At 43.7% G+C, this 19,482-nt stretch overlaps 4 protein-coding genes across 8 annotated transcripts in view; 2 read left to right on the plus strand and 2 right to left on the minus strand.

Annotated features, from left to right (window-relative positions):
* Nucleotides 1-2,808, minus strand: part of mfsd1l (major facilitator superfamily domain containing 1-like) — a 5,736-nt gene extending 2,928 nt beyond the window's left edge. The window contains exons 1-7 of one of the 2 annotated variants that reach the window (XM_080834761.1): nucleotides 2,613-2,808; nucleotides 2,264-2,364; nucleotides 1,855-1,979; nucleotides 1,694-1,749; nucleotides 1,312-1,455; nucleotides 410-568; nucleotides 132-247 (exon numbers count right to left, since the gene is read on the minus strand). In XM_080834761.1, coding sequence (XP_080690887.1) covers nucleotides 132-247; nucleotides 410-568; nucleotides 1,312-1,455; nucleotides 1,694-1,749; nucleotides 1,855-1,979; nucleotides 2,264-2,364; nucleotides 2,613-2,634 — 723 coding nt within the window. In that variant the 5' untranslated portion in view covers nucleotides 2,635-2,808. The remainder of the gene's footprint in view (nucleotides 1-131; nucleotides 248-409; nucleotides 569-1,311; nucleotides 1,456-1,693; nucleotides 1,750-1,854; nucleotides 1,980-2,263; nucleotides 2,365-2,612) is intronic. The other variant, XM_080834762.1, reaches the window with a different exon arrangement.
* A 145-nt stretch (nucleotides 2,809-2,953) lies between these two features.
* eme2 (essential meiotic structure-specific endonuclease subunit 2) lies at nucleotides 2,954-7,356 on the plus strand. Its single transcript, XM_080834763.1, has 8 exons — nucleotides 2,954-4,163; nucleotides 4,302-4,423; nucleotides 4,620-4,712; nucleotides 5,221-5,345; nucleotides 5,632-5,704; nucleotides 5,820-5,935; nucleotides 6,192-6,381; nucleotides 6,949-7,356. Exons 1-8 carry the CDS (start codon nucleotides 3,707-3,709, stop codon nucleotides 7,102-7,104), a joined length of 1,332 nt encoding a protein of 443 aa, XP_080690889.1. The 5' UTR covers nucleotides 2,954-3,706; the 3' UTR covers nucleotides 7,105-7,356.
* An 873-nt stretch (nucleotides 7,357-8,229) lies between these two features.
* On the minus strand, nucleotides 8,230-14,345 carry spsb3b (splA/ryanodine receptor domain and SOCS box containing 3b). 3 transcript variants are annotated; one of them, XM_080834766.1, is made up of 7 exons: nucleotides 14,256-14,345; nucleotides 12,739-12,857; nucleotides 11,549-11,732; nucleotides 11,249-11,436; nucleotides 11,023-11,125; nucleotides 9,745-9,870; nucleotides 8,230-9,035 (listed from the first exon to the last, which is right to left on the minus strand). In XM_080834766.1, exons 2-7 carry the CDS (start codon nucleotides 12,781-12,783, stop codon nucleotides 8,497-8,499), a joined length of 1,185 nt encoding a protein of 394 aa, XP_080690892.1. In that variant the 5' UTR covers nucleotides 12,784-12,857; nucleotides 14,256-14,345; the 3' UTR covers nucleotides 8,230-8,496. The 3 variants fall into 3 exon arrangements, with proteins under 3 accessions (XP_080690892.1, XP_080690890.1, XP_080690891.1); XM_080834764.1 differs by having other exon boundaries at nucleotides 8,230-9,038; XM_080834765.1 differs by having other exon boundaries at nucleotides 8,230-9,038; nucleotides 14,284-14,335.
* A 1,630-nt stretch (nucleotides 14,346-15,975) lies between these two features.
* On the plus strand, nucleotides 15,976-19,329 carry nubp2 (nucleotide binding protein 2 (MinD homolog, E. coli); the record flags this gene model as incomplete). 2 transcript variants are annotated; one of them, XM_080834737.1, is made up of 7 exons in its annotated part: nucleotides 15,976-16,141; nucleotides 16,409-16,527; nucleotides 16,681-16,879; nucleotides 17,047-17,201; nucleotides 17,424-17,534; nucleotides 18,067-18,136; nucleotides 19,089-19,329. In XM_080834737.1, the coding sequence occupies 7 exons, from the start codon at nucleotides 15,976-15,978 to the stop codon at nucleotides 19,226-19,228; spliced, it is 960 nt and encodes a 319-aa protein (XP_080690863.1). In that variant the 3' UTR covers nucleotides 19,229-19,329. The 2 variants fall into 2 exon arrangements, with proteins under 2 accessions (XP_080690863.1, XP_080690862.1); XM_080834736.1 differs by having other exon boundaries at nucleotides 16,084-16,122.
* Nucleotides 19,330-19,482: the final 153 nt, after the last annotated feature.

A 19,482-nucleotide genomic window follows, 5' to 3' on the forward strand; every position in this document is an offset into this window, starting at 1 on the left:
GCACACGCACACACACACACACACACACATACATACATTTAACAATATACAATATGCATTTTAAATTACAATACAGCCACATCATACACGCATACTTGCACTTATTCAGCAACACACACACGTATACTCACCACTTTGCGAGACTCCTCCTGTATTGCTCCATCAAGACCCAGTTGTTTCATGCCCACCTTATCTAGAGCACTTACAGTGATAGCAGACAGGAAACCCAGTGCACACAACAGAGTGCCTGCATCACACAAACACACACACACACACACACACACACACACACACACACACACACACACACACACACACACACACTCAGAGTGAGAGAAGACTTTAATTCTAGTTTTCATTCTACATCAATATCTTCCTAGCTAATAACTACCACTTGAACAGATCTTACCTCCCCAGAGAGTCCACTGCATGCCAAAGTCAGCCTCAAAACGCTGCGTCAGAAAGAAGTTCAGGACCGATCCCAGTCTGGAGAACGCCAAGGTCAGACCAAACGCTAATGCTAGCTCCTTTCCACGAAACCAGAATGCTGTGATACGGTTCTGCACAACTAAAAAAAGAGAACACACGTCTTTCCGATCTGAACAAAAAGTGAGATGAGAGCACATTTCTTTGTCCATGACATCTGTCGTGTTTCATGGAGTTCAGTCTGAATGATTTAATCGTCCCTCAGGAGTACAAATATTTCAAGACAGAATGAAGTACAGTACATTGCAGTAATCCTTTTTTGTGTAAGAGTAATCCTTTCATCCTTTTCAACGCATGATGTGGGGCATCTCACACACACATTTGTAAGGATAGGCGCGCTCCATTTCCAAAATTAAAGCGATTTTGGTTGTGAGTAAAAAAGACTGTTAACTTAAAGTAGAAAAAACGCATTCTCAACGTATTTATTTGGACCATTTAAACCACAGACGTGTTTTGGCTTAAGCCATCGTCAGTGTCACACACACTTGCATCTCACACACACAACACTTTTTCATATGTGGTCTTATGACACTGAAAGAGTCTAACTGGACAATATTTTTCCAAAAACAGGTTCCTTCCTCCTCCAAAATATTGTCAGAAGTAAGAGACATCCCCATTACTAAGTCTGACTGCTACTATGTGTATAAATTATTCTCATAATACTTCAATGTCTCGAGGCTAATGGATTGTGCTGACCTTTTGGGGCCATTTGGAGCTATTCACTTTGCATTGATTGAGACCCTCATCTGTTGGTCTGAACAGGAAGTGTGTGTGGCTTCCCTGCTGATCTGCCCTTATTTAGTGTGAATTATCCTGCGGCCTTACTGGTGAGGGAGCCGTTGCCAGAGCCGAAGAGCAGGCGGCCCGTGAGCATGAGTGGCAGCAGAGCCGGTGTGCCCTTAAAGTGGGAGCCCAGAGCAAAAATGGCCGAGCCAAGCACCGTCAGGAAGGAGAAGAGAAACACTCCAACTGCAAGAGAAACAGCACTGTCAGCAACAGGAGCTGGGTTGCAGAACTAAGCCTTGGTAACTCTGACACACTGATGACCAATCTGCTTTTGGCACAAGAAATGGATGGATGGATACAAATTCCATTACCCCCCGACACACACACACACACACACACACACACACACACACACACACACACACACACACACACACACACACACACACACACACACAAACACACATATATATACACTTACAGCGATTTCCCAGCTTGTCAATGAGGAAACCAGCCATAATCACCACCACTGCATTTCTATAGGAACACCAGAGTAGAGTTAGACAGTAGGCCTATAACATTTAAAAGGTAAACTTGTATCATTATGTGTTTACGTATGGGTATCGGGGTTGTGACACTAACGTCCAGGCATAGATTGCGTAGAGCAGGTTGTACTCCTGAGGGGTCATTCCTAAACCCTCCACACACACCTCTGTAGTGTTTTGTGAGGTTCCATTAGACACAGGCGTGTTCGTACAGTTCAGATTCTGTTATAAAAGGACAGAGTGTACATTTAAGAATAATACAAGGGAGACTTAAGTGTTCCAGTACATAGGCTACCTATATTCCAACACAATGTATGGAGAGAGATAACACGTCTTATTAACTATCTAAACTTGGGTCGGTCTTGGTTCAAGCAACGAATGGAAGAACATTCTAGGGGCACTATCCACATAGGAAAGCTCCAACCTCCCAAGTACAGTGTGCAATCTAGATATATGTGGACTCAATTCTTGGAAGTTAAGGAGCAATGTCCTGAATCCGTGCTCACCCCCTGGAACTGGTCTTGCAACACACTTGGGATGTCGAAACAGAAGTAGGAGCCGAACGTCAACAGACAGTTGAAGAAGAGTACCAAAAAACGGTAGTAGGCTGCACCAATAAAATACAATATGAGCATGATTTAAATCTGATAAATGGACAGGTTCAATCAGAACAATCATGGCTGGGTGTGTGAGGACGTATAGGGCATATCCTTAATTAAAATCATTCTTATCTATATTCTGACACGAAAACTTGTGAGTGTAAGAGTACTGCTTTAGAATGCATCCATATGGATCGCATCCATTTTAACATGGAAGAAAGATCGCCAATAGTAGCATTAACTAACTTCAGCCCACCTTTCTCTGCCGGTTCCGTCATTCTGGATGAAACCTTTGCCAAAGATAGCCAGATTTGAAGAGTTGCCTGTTTTGTTTATGTGCAATAACCCTCCATAGCGGCTGCAGCCTGCAAGTCATCTGATATATATGGTATCATGTACGTAAAAGAGAGACACTAGCCACACACGAAACTGTTCCTTATGACTTACACATCTTTCAAACGGCCTAACAGGAACTACCGCACTCGTGCCCCGACGTCAAATCCAGGTCGTCACGTGACTGGATCCGGCGCATGTTGATCATAAATGACCGATTTAGCGTCTCTGCTTACGAGTACACGAAAAGGATGGACGGTACCAGCGATAGGACTACAAATAATTTGACAGTACTATAAATCCTCATGCATGACTATACGACGTATGCGAGCCGAGCAATATAGGAGTTAAGGGAGGAAAATCTGCGCAATGTTTAATATAGAACTGTCAAATGTATCTGTAAAAGTAAATAAAGGCTCTAACTCTACTGTTGAGGTCAAGGTAGCCGTAATAACATTGGATCCAAGTCGGCTGATTTCAATTAATCTTTGTCATGTGTGCATTGACCCACAGATTAGAGCTCGACCTTTACCGTTTTTCCAAGCGTCATATGGTGTGCTTTAAATGTATGTTCTAATCCATGAACAGTCTGGACACCAGCTCACCTGGACCCAGCTGTCACATTAAGTCCAAATGGCGTTTTAATAAGTAGGCTCGTCAACAGACAATGCGAAAATCGTCTTTCTGAAGCACTATGCTGGAAAGTCTTTCGCGTTTTGGGTCAATTTTGCTGCGGAAAAGATTGTCCCTCGTGCCCACCTGTATCCAGTGAATGCGTTTTTGTTTGAAGTGAGAAACTCTGGAATCGGTGTTTTGCAGCGTGACAGTTGAATAGTGATTGAGCCACAGAACCCGATAACAAGTCCAAATAGGCCTATTGGGTATCACTACCGATGCCAGAATTTAGATTTTTGAAAATGATGTAGACGACGTAGACTAAAGAGGAGATAACGTGGAAGTGGACAAGTGGCGCGTATCGATTTTCGCAACATTACTGCTTAAGGTGCAAGGCAGACTATGTCTGCAAAAAGAGTTCAAACCTGGGAATTATCAGATTCCGAATCGGAGAGTGATTCGGAATGTAATCCTAAACACGCATACACGCACGTGTATGTAAAAGATGGTAACACTTTGAGTGTCCCTCAAATTACCGAAGCTAGGTTGGGTCATGGGATGCGATCTGACGCAATCATAGTACTAGAAGAAGATGAAAAAGATGCACTTAAACCTTCGAAACGAACTGAAACAAACACCCCGAGTCCTGGAAAGAAACGACGCAGTCGCGACGAGGTCGATACTGATCGTGTCAGAGCTGAGGAGAAAAGGGCAGAGAGAGAAAGGGCTAAAAAGGAAAGAGAGAAGAAGAAGGAGGAGAAAAGACAGGAACAGCAGCAGAGAAAAGAGGCTGCAGAGCGACTCAAAAGTTACCGACCTGAAAATTATGTAAAGTGCCTAACAGTGCGCATCCATCCAGGTAAATGTCTCATTAAGACATCAAGTGATGTGCTGTCAAGTGTATTTTTTACATATATATATATTATTTTTACATTTATTTTTAATACTAAAATAGTGGATATGTTTTTTTGTTACAATAATGTATGCGTGTGTTTAGTTTTACTGCAGGATGGGAACTCTGATGTGCTGACAGAGACACTCTCAGAACTAGAATGGAAGAGTTGTATAGAGCCTCATTCTCTGACTCATAGCATCACCTGGAAAAGAAGCGTACCCCAGGTAGCCAACCTGCTCTTTGCACACTTTCAATGCCTCAGCTACCCAGAAATATCACAGTCTATAGGCTGAGAATATATCGCCTACATGTAAACAGTACATGGCTCACTGCGCTACAGTGAGGAGAGCAGGGAAATGTGATATGTAGGCAACATGCACCCACAGCCAACTTGAACCCTTGTTTGTTTACTCCTGCTAGGAGGAGGCAGAGGATGGAGAGGTGGAGGAAGAGCAGGTCCTGATGGTGATCTCTCTGTATGAGTTCATGGACATAGTGCAGTCAGTCAAGCAGGTATGTTACCAATGCATATATGATGCATACCACATCTACATGTTGTCATCCACTTGATGGTCACTGCATTATGTTCACAGCTGTAGCATGGGCAGGTCTCTTTTTGAGTCTCATCTGATGACCCTATCATGCCCTGGGATTCCACTAGTGGTACACCAAGAGATGCTGTTAGGTTTATAACTGGAATGAACAGCTGTCATTTAATCTACGTATAGTTTGTAAAGGTCTGACTATTCTACTTTATCCATTTGACCCTACCCACTCTGCCACATCCTCCATGCTTTTTATGCATCACAGAAGTCAGTTGGCTGTCACTGTCACTAAGATCACTGGCCCATTGATAAGTCTGGACATTTTGGACATGGTGTTGAGTTGGGCAGGTTTGCCTAATGAAGTGGTCATTAGGTGCACACAAACATTATGGACAATAGTACACACACATCCAGACAGAGTTGTTTTGTGTGTGTGTGTGTGTGTGTGTGTGTGTGTTTTGGTATGATTCATTTAGATTTTGAAAGGTGACTCCAGCCGGCATGAGAAGTCAGGTCTTCTGGCTGCACTGTCAGACCACCTGAACACACATACAGAGTCTGTTGTGACCATGTTGGTGATGGGCTCTGGTCAGCATCGCAAGTGAGTGCCTATGACTTGGACTGTTTTAAAAAGGTTTGGTTTAGTTCGGTGAGTGTGTGCGTGTGCGTGCATGCATGCATTTGTGTGTCGGTATGTGTTATAGGTGAGTGTTTTTACCCTGTTGTTTCTCTAATAGTACGTGTTATATGTGAGCATGTTTTTACCCTGTTGTTTCTCTTCTAGTATGTGTTATATGTGAGTGTGTTTTACCCTGTTGTTTCTCTTCTAGTATGTGTTATATGTGAGTGTTTTTACCCTGTTATTGTTTCTCTTCTTTGTTTTCCAGACGGGGTTCATGGTATCATTCTCACGGTGACCTGCGTTCTCAGTTGGGCATGCAGGATGTGGAAATTGAAGAGGTGAGAGGTCACACTGTTGTCCTGTGTGTTTGTCTTGAATATTCAGCATTAGTGGAAAGATGGCCGACCACTCAATATTAATCACATTGGAATAATAATTATAAATTACGAACAGGTGTTGGTGTACCTAGAGCTCTATAAGAGGGTGTGTGTCCACTTTCTGTACAACTGGAAGGAAGTCACAGACCAAGTGTGCACCTACACAAAGGCTCTGTCCAAGCGCCCCTTCAAGTGAGTGTACTTTTACACAACACACACACACACACACACACCAATATTTGTCCTCTTTCTCTGTCCTCATTCACTCAGTTTGGAAATGAGATCATTAGTTATCTTTTTTGGGCACACAGGTGTGATCCTCTGGTAATAACTGTCTAAGTACCTGTGTGTGTGTGTGTGTGTGTGTGTGTGTGTGTGTGTGTGTGTGTGTGTGTGTGTGTGTGTGTGTGTGTGCATGTGCGTGCGTGTGTGTACGGTGTACTCACAGAGCCCTGTCCGAGTGCACAGAGCTGGGATTCTGTGTGGACGGCTCGTGGGCGAGTGGCACTCGTGTGGAGCGGGACGGAAAGGGGCTGGCCAAGGTGTGGGGTGGCCAGCTCCAGCAGCTGAACCGCGTCAGCCCTGCAGTGGCCACAGCAGTGACCTCTGCCTATCCCTCGCCCCAGCTCTTGCTGCAGGTACCACAGATACACACACTCACACCCACTTGGTAAACATAGCATCACACCTTACAGTTATACTGTGTCAATACAGTAAGGAGCACATGACGAAGGCTGTAATGGAATGTCTTCCATGTATGTTTGTTCACATACTCATTAGCAAGCGGTAAAAGGTTTCTTTGTCTTATGCCCTTACCAAAGCCCCTTAAACCCTTAGCTTGTTGTTCTAGGCCCGCAGTCATGGAAAACAAGCATATGAAACCTCCCTTCGCAGACTTTGGTATTTCAGAATCATGCTTTTAGGCCTGATCTTGCGCCGACATATCGCTGACTATTGCAGAAGTGGCCAGACATCTAGAAAAAAGACAATCCTGAATAGGTTGATATATTCATGACAAAGCATGACTGGACATTTGGTCAGAGAGTTTTGGATTTCTTTCAGTAGAACTGAATGGAAACCACAGAGAACAGTTTGGCCGTCATTTTCACATCGGCTCTATTTGGAACCTTAAGTGTTCCTAAAGAGTAGTTTTGTTATATTGAATTCTGTATATAATTAAAACTTGATGTAATCTATTTATCCAGGCATATGAGAAGTTGGATTCGGAGAAAGAGAGGCGTGGTCTTTTGGCCGATCTCACGGTGAAAGGCATGGTGAAGGAGAGACGCGTTGGCCCTGAGTTTTCAGCTCGTATCTATCGTGTCCTCACTACGGAGAATGCTGAGCTAGTGCTCGACTGACCGCCATGTTGTCTGAATGTAGCTTTGTCCTTTATTATGTGATTGAGTTACTTCTTACTGGAGAGGCACCCAAAGGTGTTGGTCTGACTGGGGGTAGAGATGCCTATTTTTTACACTGCAGATAATGTTTTTTTTTTTATGTGAAGTTAGGAAAGTTCATTGGAAGACCTCCCAGCTGTATCTAAATATTTGTTTTAGTAATTTTTAAATGCAATGTGTCGAATTAAAGCATATGCGGATATTCTTTTCAAACCTGTAAATTTTCTTTATTTTCATTCGCTTTCAGAATTTAGAAAAAACATGCAGAGAAGTACAAAAGTACATTTTTGCCTAAATAAGTCTAAAATCACCCAAACAGAAACGCTGCAAAACCTTTTCAAACAAAGAGTTGAAAAGCTTTTACAGACTTGGGTGAAAACAAAATTGTCACCCATCAACAATGTTTAAAAAACTATTTGGCCTCAGAAGATAAAGTCAGAAGACACTAATATTAGAGGTTTGTGGAGAGCTGGACGGATTTGAGACTGATAGTATACTTCGTGCTTCCAAGATCTTGCCCTTTTCTTGTCAAGGATCAAATGGTTAAAAGTCCTCCATCATCATTTATTACTTGACCAGTTAACTAGGGGCATGCTTTCATCGAGGGTATAATATAGGTCTAGGAGTTTTCTTGCATCAGGGATGCGTAGCATAAATCAAGAAAACCGATAAACAAGTCTCACAGGTGTGAATGAGGTGGTGTTCTACTTATTCATGTGACCGTTATGATTGCAAAAGGTTATATAAAAACATTGCAAAGGGTAGTAGTTATATAAAAATGAACGTCAGTGTTATACTCAGTGCTCATCATCAAGGTTTGGCCACAATAACATGTCTCCTGAGGAGAAATTGAGGAGGTATTGACTGTGTCTGATACCTGCTGATAAACCAACCTGTTCAGCCTCAATTTTTCTTCCATTTAAGTCCATTAATACAATGGATGAGATCAGTTTTCAGTTTCTTGCATGTATGAATGTTCATATTGCCTTAAATAATAACAATATAAATGTCTCAATTACTGGAGCCTCTCTAAAGTCTGCATAAACGTGTGCAATCTTTATATAAAATAAAACGCATACATACCCACACAGTCAGAATCTTCCTCTTTCAGAGGTTTAAAAGAATCAAACAACACTGAAAAAGGGTCATTTAAAAATGACTACAATCATCAAAGTCAGTCTGTTCGATAAGAAGCTACTCGCATGCTTCCAAACAATGAATGGCTGGCAAGAAAGAGGGAGTCAGTTGAAGGCTGAGGGAGATGTGGCAGACGTTTGAAGGGAGTTTGCATAGGACAGGAAGAGGTTTGTGTAGATTCTGTGTGGGACTGGGTGCTTGGAGAGAGAGCATGTCTCACGTCCACCTGCACCGCTTCCTCTGGCATGTCTCGGGGTCGGAGGCACAGCTGTCAGAGTCGCTGTCGGAGGCGGCGGCTTCAGCTTGGGCTCTGCTGTAGTCGGACACCATGGGGTAGGAGGGGAGGCAGGAGGGGCACAGCAGCGGGTCCGCAGCCTTGGAGCCGGGCTCAGAGGCGGCCAGCGGGAGGAGCAGGTCCACCCTGGGATCCGGGCTCTCGGCGTAAGAGTCCGAGCTGGAGCAGTAGTCGCCGTCTTCCAGCTGCTCGTCGTCCGAGTCGCTGTCGCAGCTGGAGCTGTTCAGGCTGAGCACCCAGCCAAGCTGAGAGCGCAGCAGCTTACGCAGGCCTGGGGGCAGCGGCAGCACGCCCAGGGTGTCAGCGGAGGGCGGCATGAGCTGGCTCAGGCGGGCACAGCACAGGTACTGCAGCGAGGTCGGCACCGAGCTGGAGCGGATCACTTTCATGCTGCTCTTGGCCGCTGTGGAGCAGACCATCGGGTAGAGACGCTTGTTCTGCAGCTGATGTGCTGCCACACCTGCTACCCAGACAAGGAATGAAGGACAGGGACAGATAGTGAGAGTGAGACACAGTTAGGAGACACAGCTATCTGCTTAGATAGATGTTAGAAGGTGCTCTCCCACTGTAGGTACTCATGTGGACTCTCAAGGGCCTCGATCCTTTAGCCTGTAGTTTACATGGACAGATGAAGAGGCAGCTAGACAAATTTGACAAAATCACTCTTGAATTCAGGACAAGATCGGTTTATAAAAACGTATTGGGGTATCAAATAAACATTGAACTGTCCATCTCAGTACAAAGCACGAAACAGAAAAGACATCATAGACTTGGATTAAACATGCAATAACACATCAGGTTGATTTAAACTGGGGGGAAAACAGAAAGTCAATATTTAAAGTCTTTCAACTTATTGACTGATATAACATTTATAAAATAATTGATGGTTCAGCATATTTTACGTTTAACCTGTAAGAGTCGATCATCACTGCAAGCCCCATCCAGCACTTCCATGTCTAAGGAAGTACCTTTGTCTGACTCAAAGGTTTGGGCCATAGTTCCTGCTGTGGGAAGGGCCTATACAAGCACAACTCATGATCTGTCCAACCTGTCAGATCTGTCAAATGGTTCCCTACAAATCTAATTTGTATGCCTTAGAGAGCATTTGGTAACCTTAAACAACAAACAGTTAAAACATCGGAGAGCACGTGCTTCCAATAATTCCTTACCAATGCATCTGCGGTTCTTGTAAAAGGTCAGAGTTCCGTGCCAGCTGTCCAGGTGAACACCAATAATAGAACCCTGACCGAAACGGGGCGAGAAGCTCATCTTAGATCCCTTATGGTGCAGGACACCTACACAAAACACACAAACAGTGAAAAAGATCGCCCCCGGAGGACCAGTGCACAGGAACAGTGAGTGATTGTGCAACAGTATGCACACCTTGAGAGGGAACAGGAACTTTGGGAAGAAAACTGTAGAGTTGGCTGATTTAGTTTCTGTGACTCAGTTCTGCCTTGCTGGCATTTTGGTTTGAGAAGCAAAACGACATGAAACGTCCTACATCTCGTTAACTGATGTCCATCCAAGAGAATGCTTTTGGACTCCTCTGGTCATTCCATCTGCCTGCTGTATCTCCCTTCACTATCCTACCGACTATATTTGTCCCACCATCTGTCTCCCACATGATGTCCTCATTGTATCTCTTTCCGACTCCTTCACTTAAGTCTCTCTCAACATTACAGACAACCCGTTAATGCATCTGCCAATCCATCTCCACAACACATACACAAGGACTAGGTCTTGGCCAATCAAGTTTTCTTCATCTGTCCAAAGACTTATTCTGCCAAACCGCATACAGGCTACGCAGTCTATAGACTATTCAAAGCTCAATTTACCTGGTTTTAATCAGGTTACACAGCAATGAGTTCTAGCTACAACACATTGAGCTCTGGCTCCCCAGAAATAAGACTGACAGAATGCTCTTGTCCTTTATACCAGATTTGAGCATACCATCAGGGCAGTTAAACATGCAGATTAAACTACAGTTTTTGTTTATTCTGAAGGTCATGATTGGTCTAAATTAACCAATGAAAGGTTTTATTTTAAAGTTGCCCAAACAGTTATATAAATATACCTAGCAACTGTCAAATTCTATCCCTCGTTCATCCCTCAAAATTCCATCTAGTTATTGCTTTTGAATACCTGATAAGTAAAAAAATATATATATATTTCAACTTTATATATTTCAACAAATCCAATTGTTCAGAGAAGGCACTCCCTTGACACTTGCAGAGCCCAAATGGCTTGTGTAAATTATAATAATAATAATAATAATAATACTATATTTTTTATATAGATACTCAAAGACGCTTTAAATTATGAGCCTAAATAGCAAGCCTGGACAGATCTCTAGTGGTGAGACTGAAACATTACTTGATGTTTCAGTGAACATCTCACATATATTCTTCCTCAGAACTTTGAGAATGAGGGGTTTGAGGCCTTACCTGTATAAGAAAGACCCCAACTGTCTCCATCATTGCCCAGCAGACTGGAGAAGCTGTGCCTGAACTGGTCAAGATTCACCTCTGATGTCCCGACACCAACCATCTAACCACACGCACACGCACACACACACATTTAGACCCATACTGCTTCTAAACAATATTGTCGAAACACCAAAAATGAAATCCATTAAAAAAGAGTGAGTCTCTGTGTGGGTGTAGGCCGCACCATATCAGTTCCGTAGACTGGTGACGTCATCTTGATCTCCCAGAAGTGCTGTCCGTCTGCGAGTTCTTTGGTTCCGCGGATGGCGGCGGTTCCACAGCTATACTCCGAGTGGAAACTCACTTTCCGGTTGGAACAGCTCAGGTATGTGGAGGATGACTTGCAAGTGTCATCCCACACCCAGTCACAAGCTGTACAACACACACATGTGCAGTTAAGAACACCATACCATCTCCCTCATCTTGCAAGGAACTTACACATGCTTATACACACACACACACACACACACACACACACACTCACTTTGGTCTTCTTCTCCACACACACAGTCCAGGATGGGAGCCCCAGAGGAGGGGTCATAAGTCACTTCAGTCTGGGTGGGGCATTGGCAAAATGACTCCCCAGTGACGGGCACCACAAGGGGCATCACCGCAGAAATTGGTAGAGACACTGCCTGGTACTCAGAGTCTGAATCTGGTTCGTAAGTCTTCAAACAGACAAATAAAAGGCAAAGCTTTGGTCATGGTCAATAGTGATTGACTCTGGTACATATATAATGTTATGGCTTTTAAAGACAAACTTATGTGAACAGTGTGACAAACAGAGGAAGTAAGAATTGGCAATTGAATAGTCGCTTAAAAGTCAGAAACAGCCTGACACAGGAAGACACACAGAGAGCAAACATACTCAAACATACTTTGCAACTTTTTCTGAAACTGCTTTCCTTTCCCCTTCTCTTACTCGCTTCTCTTGCTCTTAGAGCTTTTGCTCTTGGAATTTTTATGAATTAAACTGTTTCTGGAATTTTCCAAAGCCATTTGTAGACTGGAAATTCCCTCAAACCCACTTTCAGCACACTTATCACACCTCAGCCGGCACACCCACTCACAACCCTTTTCCCAAAAAGGAGGCCTGCCACTCAGCTGAGGTGCAACCAAACCTGCTGCCTTACTGCAGAACATCTAGCCAATCTCTGACTGGCCACCCCAACCAACACTCATCCTGACAGGCCAGACAGACTGCCTGCCAGGAATAAGCATGCTCTTAAAATACCACATGAGCAGATTCAGTGACAGAGAGAGAGAGAGAGAGAGAGAGAGAGAGAGAGAGAGAGAGAGCAGCACAGCCTAGACAAACCTTTTCATATTCCCACGCCCCCCCCCCCTCTCTCTCACTTCCATAATCTAACATCAACCTGAGGTATTTATAATATCATGAAATATTTTAATACTGAGAATGTTCACTCAAACCTGATTTCACAAAACTTCTGCCACATTTCTACACACATTCACACCCCCGCCCTGAAAGATATTTCCTAAATGCACCTGACTTAATGTATAGATAATGTATAGACATGTCACAGTTGACCCCTTAATGTATAGACATGTCACAGTTGACCCCTAATGTATAGATGTCACAGTTAACCCCTTAATGTATAGACATGTCACAGTTGACCCCTTAAAGGTATAGACATTTCACAGTTGACCCCTTACCTCTGATTCCGTCATAATCCAGTTTGCTGATTGGCAGGACATCATAAAAGGTGTGTCCTCAGGCGTGATTCTGCTCCAGATGCATCTCTGAGCAGCTAATCCCCAATTCAATGAGACATCTGTCACACACACACACACACACGCAAACATTAGCATAGACTCTTTAAACAACGTCAGAACACTTAACAAGATGTTTCTTGGGTGTGTATGTCCACTGGACTTCAAGTCTATGCAATAGAATGTTCCTGTCCACGTTGGCTAGCGCCACTAACCCTATTCTGTAGAGTTAGCCTACATTCAATCCACAACCTAAGACATTCAGATTCCAGGAAAATGGAGAAACGTTGAGACAAAATTCATGATTTATCACAGACACACACACACATCCTACACTTACTTGGTCCCGGTCTCTCTCACTCACCCACACACACACGGACACATGATCACTCCCCTACGCGCACACACACACACACACCACATGAACAGTTGCAACACATGAATTCTGATGCAGTGGCACACTAACCTTCTTACTGATTTGCCTAGCAACCAGACAACCCAGCAAAGAGATAATATCACTATGGGTTCACACACATTGTCTTTACATCCACAAGTAATATTCCATCCACATGCACACCTTCACACAGATGGTGACCCTTACTCCTTATGTGCCTGGCTGCAGGCACTTCTGAGAATTATTGCGAAAGCAGCAGAGATTAGGCCATTCAAGCTGTCAGGCTGCAACTGATACACCTCCGGCTGCCACACACACACACACACACACACACGACACACACACACACACACACACATCACCATGCTGGCTGGCAGGCCAACCTTCACAGGTGCACAAGCTAATTGCCAGCCTAGTTGGAGCCTTGTGACACTCAAAGAACTGAAGCTTGGCCTGATTTCTAAAGTGGCCATTAACTCCGTCAATCTAAATCATTCGCACAAACACGGGATAAAATAGTCCGATTCTGAACTGCAGTATCGCAGAACAGCAAACTATTTCTGTGCCTATAGCTAGCCTATCCGTTGGCTTCGGACCACCGACAGAATCGGGTTTCATGCTATTAAGAGATACTGTACACAGGGAACTAGGTTACCACGGATCCATCTATCACATACACACGCGAATGATGTTACAGATATTTGCTGGCGCAAGACATAGGCTAAGCTATTATGACCGCGGCCATGCTTGTCTTGGCATAAACACATGTCACCTGATTAATGAATTCAAAACAAATGTATTTATAGTTAAACACGTGATCGTAAGATCTGTTTAAAAAACATCCGTTTGGTTGACCCAAGGACAACATGTGATGTGTAGGAGAACTACAATAAAGATGTGTTAGCTAATCATGATTCAATTACTGTAATTAGTTATTACATTTCGACTAAAATCAAAATGGCTAACTGAAAATTTGTAATTAAGGCCCACACACACAAAAAAACATTGTATTAAACTATATTGACCTTATTACACTCTCCAAGCGTTATCATGTGAAATAGCCTACCCTGTTGAATAGCCTCTTGTATTCTCACGTTTTGTCACGCTTGTCCACGGATGATCCACTGCTGTGCAGCCTCGGATGTCCAAGACTTCGTGACCCACTTTTTCTCATGGTAGACATAAACAGTAAAGTTGCCTGCGCCCTCCCTCACCTGCGCCTTATTGGATAAAGACGTCAATTGGGAGGGGCCAACCTGGAGCAACCTCCATGGGATGACGTCGGTCATGATTCTACAGGATCTACAGGCGATTGTGATGTGAGGACAGGGTGATTGGTCAAACAGACAGCAATTCTCGGCTGAAGGAAAAGTTTCAAAGCCTCACTACACAGTTCATGAGGGATGAAAGGGCCTACAGTAAAATGACCTTGTCTCACCAACCATTTCAATCTTTCAGACTATGATAATATTCATGACATGATGGTGATATTGACAGTCAGTGGGTTCATAGTACTTAGGATAGGATCACATGTGTGATTCAGTGTTTCCCAAACGATGTGTCAGCACTTTCTATACGTAGACCTGACATGAACTTGTGGGGTGCTGGTAGAGAAGGTGAAAGGTTGAGAGTGCCCCAAAAGCTCTGTCATTTGTATTACAATATGAAGTGAATAAATAGAAAATAGAGTAACACTTTTGGATTAAAAACCCTCAACAGATCTTCCACTAAAAGTGCCCTGTGAGAGGGTTATTGATAATGTGTACTGAGTGCACCTCAGGAGATCTAGGACAAGAAGTGGCAAGAAAAGAGGGGGACTATCATCTAACCATTATTGAACTTGTGACAGCGGACTTAAATTATGATAAATGATGTGGATATCATAACTACCCATTCCATGGCATGATTGTCATGGACCCTCTTCAGCTGCTGTAAGGCTAAAATGTTCCCACTGCTTTAACCACTGGTACGGAAGATAAGGCTGAAACCTTCGTCTTATAGGGGCATGGGCCCCTGGGCCTGGAAATGTTAAAGGCCCCCTCGCCTTTGCATGTCTGGCCTAAAAAAATGTGCACTTAAATGTGATGATTTTTTTCCCCCAACAGCACAATAACTAAATTCACCTGTACCTCAACAGAATTTACAGTGCACATACACATTTTCTAACACAGCGCAGGTACACTCAATTAAAGCCAACATCAAATTAACAAAATTCAACCACAAATAAGAGATACATAACAGCGACTTCACGCAGAGGCTCTAGCTTAGGGGCTCCCTGAGCTCATGGGCCCCTTGGCCGTTCGGTAATCCATCCCTGCATAGGGGACATGGTGGACCTTTGAGTAATGTCTTGAAGTCTTGAAAGCACTGTCACATGACCTAGGGGTTATCCAGTCTGAGTTACTGACATGACTTTATGTGTGACTGAATGTTAGGCCTACTGTCAAAGATGCTATATTTTTAAATCACAGATCAAATAATTGATCATTTGAAATGAGGTTTGGAAAATTGAGAAATGTACGTTAAAGCATTTATGTAAATCTTCCTCCAAAATAATTTCTTAAACACAGACTAGAAACAGGAGAACACATAATATGGCGCAACCTTTTTGACATCACAGTTTGTGATTCTAATCCAGCTATTTCAGTCCAAAGCAGGTTGGCCTATTAACACATCTGTTCTCTTCTATCTGTCAATCAGGGGGCGGGGCTGTTGGCTGTGCTTGGAGATGGGGAGGGACATTTGCACTGGCCTACAATATCCAATAAACCCGCGATGTAAATTCTATGGATCACTCTGATTGGCTGCTAATATCTAAAGGCGGGCGTTTCATTGCTTTTGGTTATCTGAATGGTTCTTGTTTGGAAGTGACGCACGAGAATGCGGAAGAAAACTTTATGAAACCTACGTTGTCGGCATGGAGGAAAAAAGCGGTATGTAATATTCTCATTAGTAAGTTAGACAGTTCAATTGATTCATACAGAAATGATTTTTCAATATAACATTGTATTACAAACCAGCCAGTTAGTGAGCAGTTTACTGATAAAGTGCAGTTTACTGTAACTTTGTGACATGGTTTCCTAAACCGATCATTTATGCAACCGAGCTATTGAGATTTCTTTCGTTAGGCCAGCTAGTCAAAGCCTTTCTGACAATGGTTGGATTATTTCAGTTTACTATATTGACACTACAAACTTGGTTTCCCTCCTTCCCGTTTAGATCGTACTGGCCTCTCGCAGGTTCGTCGGGTTATCCTGGTACTGTCAGGTAAAGGAGGTGTCGGCAAAAGTACCATCACTACTGAACTCGCACTGGCCTTCCTACACGCCGGCAAAAAGGTACGAGTGGTGGTCAGATAGATTGCAGAGACTCGTGTACCTACCTTGCGTAATTTACCTATGTATGATGCGTTCTGTGACCTGTTGGTGTGTGGCTGGTGTACTTTAGTCAATGATGCAGCGCATGATGTAGAAGGGATGTGTGTGTCTTAGGTGGGCATTTTGGATGTGGATCTATGTGGACCCAGTATTCCGCGCATGCTGCGCGTGTGTCGGCCGGACGTGCACCAGTGCGATTCGGGCTGGGTGCCTGTGTATGCAGATGCTCAGCAGAACCTCGCTCTCATGTCCATCGGCTTCTTATTGGAACACCCCGATGAGGCCGTGGTGTGGAGGGGGCCCAAGAAAACAGGTGTCAACTCTGACCCAGCACTTATTCAGCACAAAACATGCTCTGTCCTTACACTGTCCTTACACAAGGAATACAAATCAGAGAGTAACAGTATTCATGTTTTCCTCAGTAAGGTGGTGTATCTGTGGTCCCTCACCTGACACCTGACATTTAGTTATTTCATCTAGCTCTGATAGGTCAGTTTGTGAGTGATGTGGCGTGGGGTGAACTGGACATCCTCCTGGTGGACACGCCTCCCGGGACATCAGATGAGCATCTGGCTGTGCTGGAGAATCTCCGGAAGCATAGAGTGGACGGTGCCGTTCTGGTCACCACTCCTCAGGTACAACAGTACCACTGAAATATTAAAATGGCTGAAACACATACTGTCCACAAGACAGCCACCAGGGATAGAGGTGGTAGCCTCGGATCACTGTTTATGTGTACTTGTTCACGTGTGCATTGTAACAGGTCCAGGTCCATCATCTCCACATGGTTAGGAAATCTTCTGTGTGTCTGTGTCTGTGTCTGTATGTCTGTGTGTGTGTGTGTGTTTGCGTTACAGGCTGTGTCAACTGGTGATGTTCGGCGTGAGATTACCTTCTGTAAGAAGCTCGGTGTACGCATCCTCGGGCTCATTGAGAACATGAGCGGCTTCGTGTGTCCACACTGCTCTGTAAGTACACACACAGATATGCAATGACCTCATCTCCTACATCTCCCTCTTCTCCCACAAACACAGACTGTCCCTCTTAGCTCCCCCACCACACACTCAACGGAACCACAACTATCAATTTCACAAGGTTTTAAAAACAAACTTGTGGTTCTTGTATTTCTGTATACATGCTATGTCACACTCTTAAAACCTCTTTGCATAGCTCCACTCAGAGATATAGCCCATTGTTGTGTCTGGCTAGAATACATAAATCCAAACACAAAGTGTTCAGATTAATCCTAGATTAGCAGCAGGAGGGTTGTGCCATTGGTTTCCTCCTTTATCACAGGGAGATTTGTTGTCACTCATTAGTTTGGCTCTTAGAGGCTTCTGGTGACTGTCACTGTCATGATATGCACAACACGTCATGTGTACGACATGTCTTTTATCAAATAGTATTTACTCTATAGGTAAACAATGTTGCAATGTAAGTTTACAACTATTTTGTGAAATCTGAAATAAGATTATTTGTACTCTGTGTGTGTGTGTGCAGGAGTGCAGTAACATATTTTCCAAAGGTGGAGGAGAGGAACTGGCAAAGTTGACTGGATCAGAATTTCTGGGTAAGAGCTTGTTGTACTGCTGCAGTTCTGATCGCAACCACTAGATGTCAGTGTTAGCCCACTAAGCAGAATTCCACTGCTTCATTCACATAATATTTTTATCAACTTTAAGCTGACTGTTTAGGAATGTGTTTAAACAGCAGCTTCTGCTCGACATGTTAAGCTTTCTGATGTGTGACGCAACGATCCTAGTTGTGCTATCAGCAACGCTAGCTGATGGACCCCTCTCATCTAGGACGATGCAAAGCTCAAGGTCACTCGTGCTGTGCAGATAACTGATAGCCCCTTTCTGACTGGGAGCGAGAGTGCAGTAGATGAAATGTCACTGTGTCATTCCCTCAGGCCCCGCAGACAGCAGTCAGATCTCCATTAGCACCATTGAAGGCAGGACAGACTGACTGATCAATAGGCTATCAGTATTAAATGATGCAAATGATCGCCTGTTTACTGCTTCTCGCACGGAGCTAAATATCATTGCTGGGGTAACCGGGGATGGCAGTACTTGTCATTTGAAACTAGTATGTATGTATACATACATTAGTTCCCTATAAACATCTAGAAGTCATTTTAGTGTGCATCATGCTGTCAGACATCGATATGTTTAACAGGTAATCATAAAGGCCTGTGCTGACACTGCATACTAACATAGCCAGAATATCATTCAGTTTGAACAGGTGGAAGTAAAATCAGTTAAATATGCTTTGTACAGGAGGTGAAATGCACCAGCTGAAAGTGCTGTAAAAGGGTGGTGACAGATATGGAGGGATGGTGCAGTGGGATGTTGGATGTGTGGTGACAGATATGGAGGGATGGTGCAGTGGGATGTTGCCATCTCAAAGGAAAAATACATTTCTAAATGCAGTAAAATAATATGTATGGGACGCATCATAAAAGCTGATTAATATTCTTCTCTAAGGCCTGCTGTCAGTCAGGAGTGTTTGTTGTTTTTCAGGCTCGGTGCCTCTGGACCCTCAGCTGACCCAAAGTCTAGAGGAAGGAACAGACTTCCTACAGGCCTTTCCTGAGAGCGCCACCTTCAGTTCCATCAACACCATTGCAAACACCCTGCTGAGCAGGATCGAGGATGACTGACTGCTCTAATCACTGATTCATATTCCTGAGCCTGCACTGTACTTATATGCTTCTATATCCATGGATATGTATATGTGTTTCTTTATATTGTGCTAAGACTTGACAAAAAATAAAATTATTTTGTAATTTACTCAGGGTGCTACCTGGTCTGTCTTCCTTGCTGAGGTGTGCTGGGGGGGCCAAGGTTTTAGGTAGTGGACTTGCAAAGGAACGGAAGTACTCTTTTTCAAACCGTGCTCATTGATTTAGGATGA

Source organism: Sprattus sprattus (assembly GCF_963457725.1).
Source record: "Sprattus sprattus genome assembly, chromosome: 3".
NCBI classification, from domain to species: domain Eukaryota; kingdom Metazoa; phylum Chordata; class Actinopteri; order Clupeiformes; family Clupeidae; genus Sprattus; species Sprattus sprattus.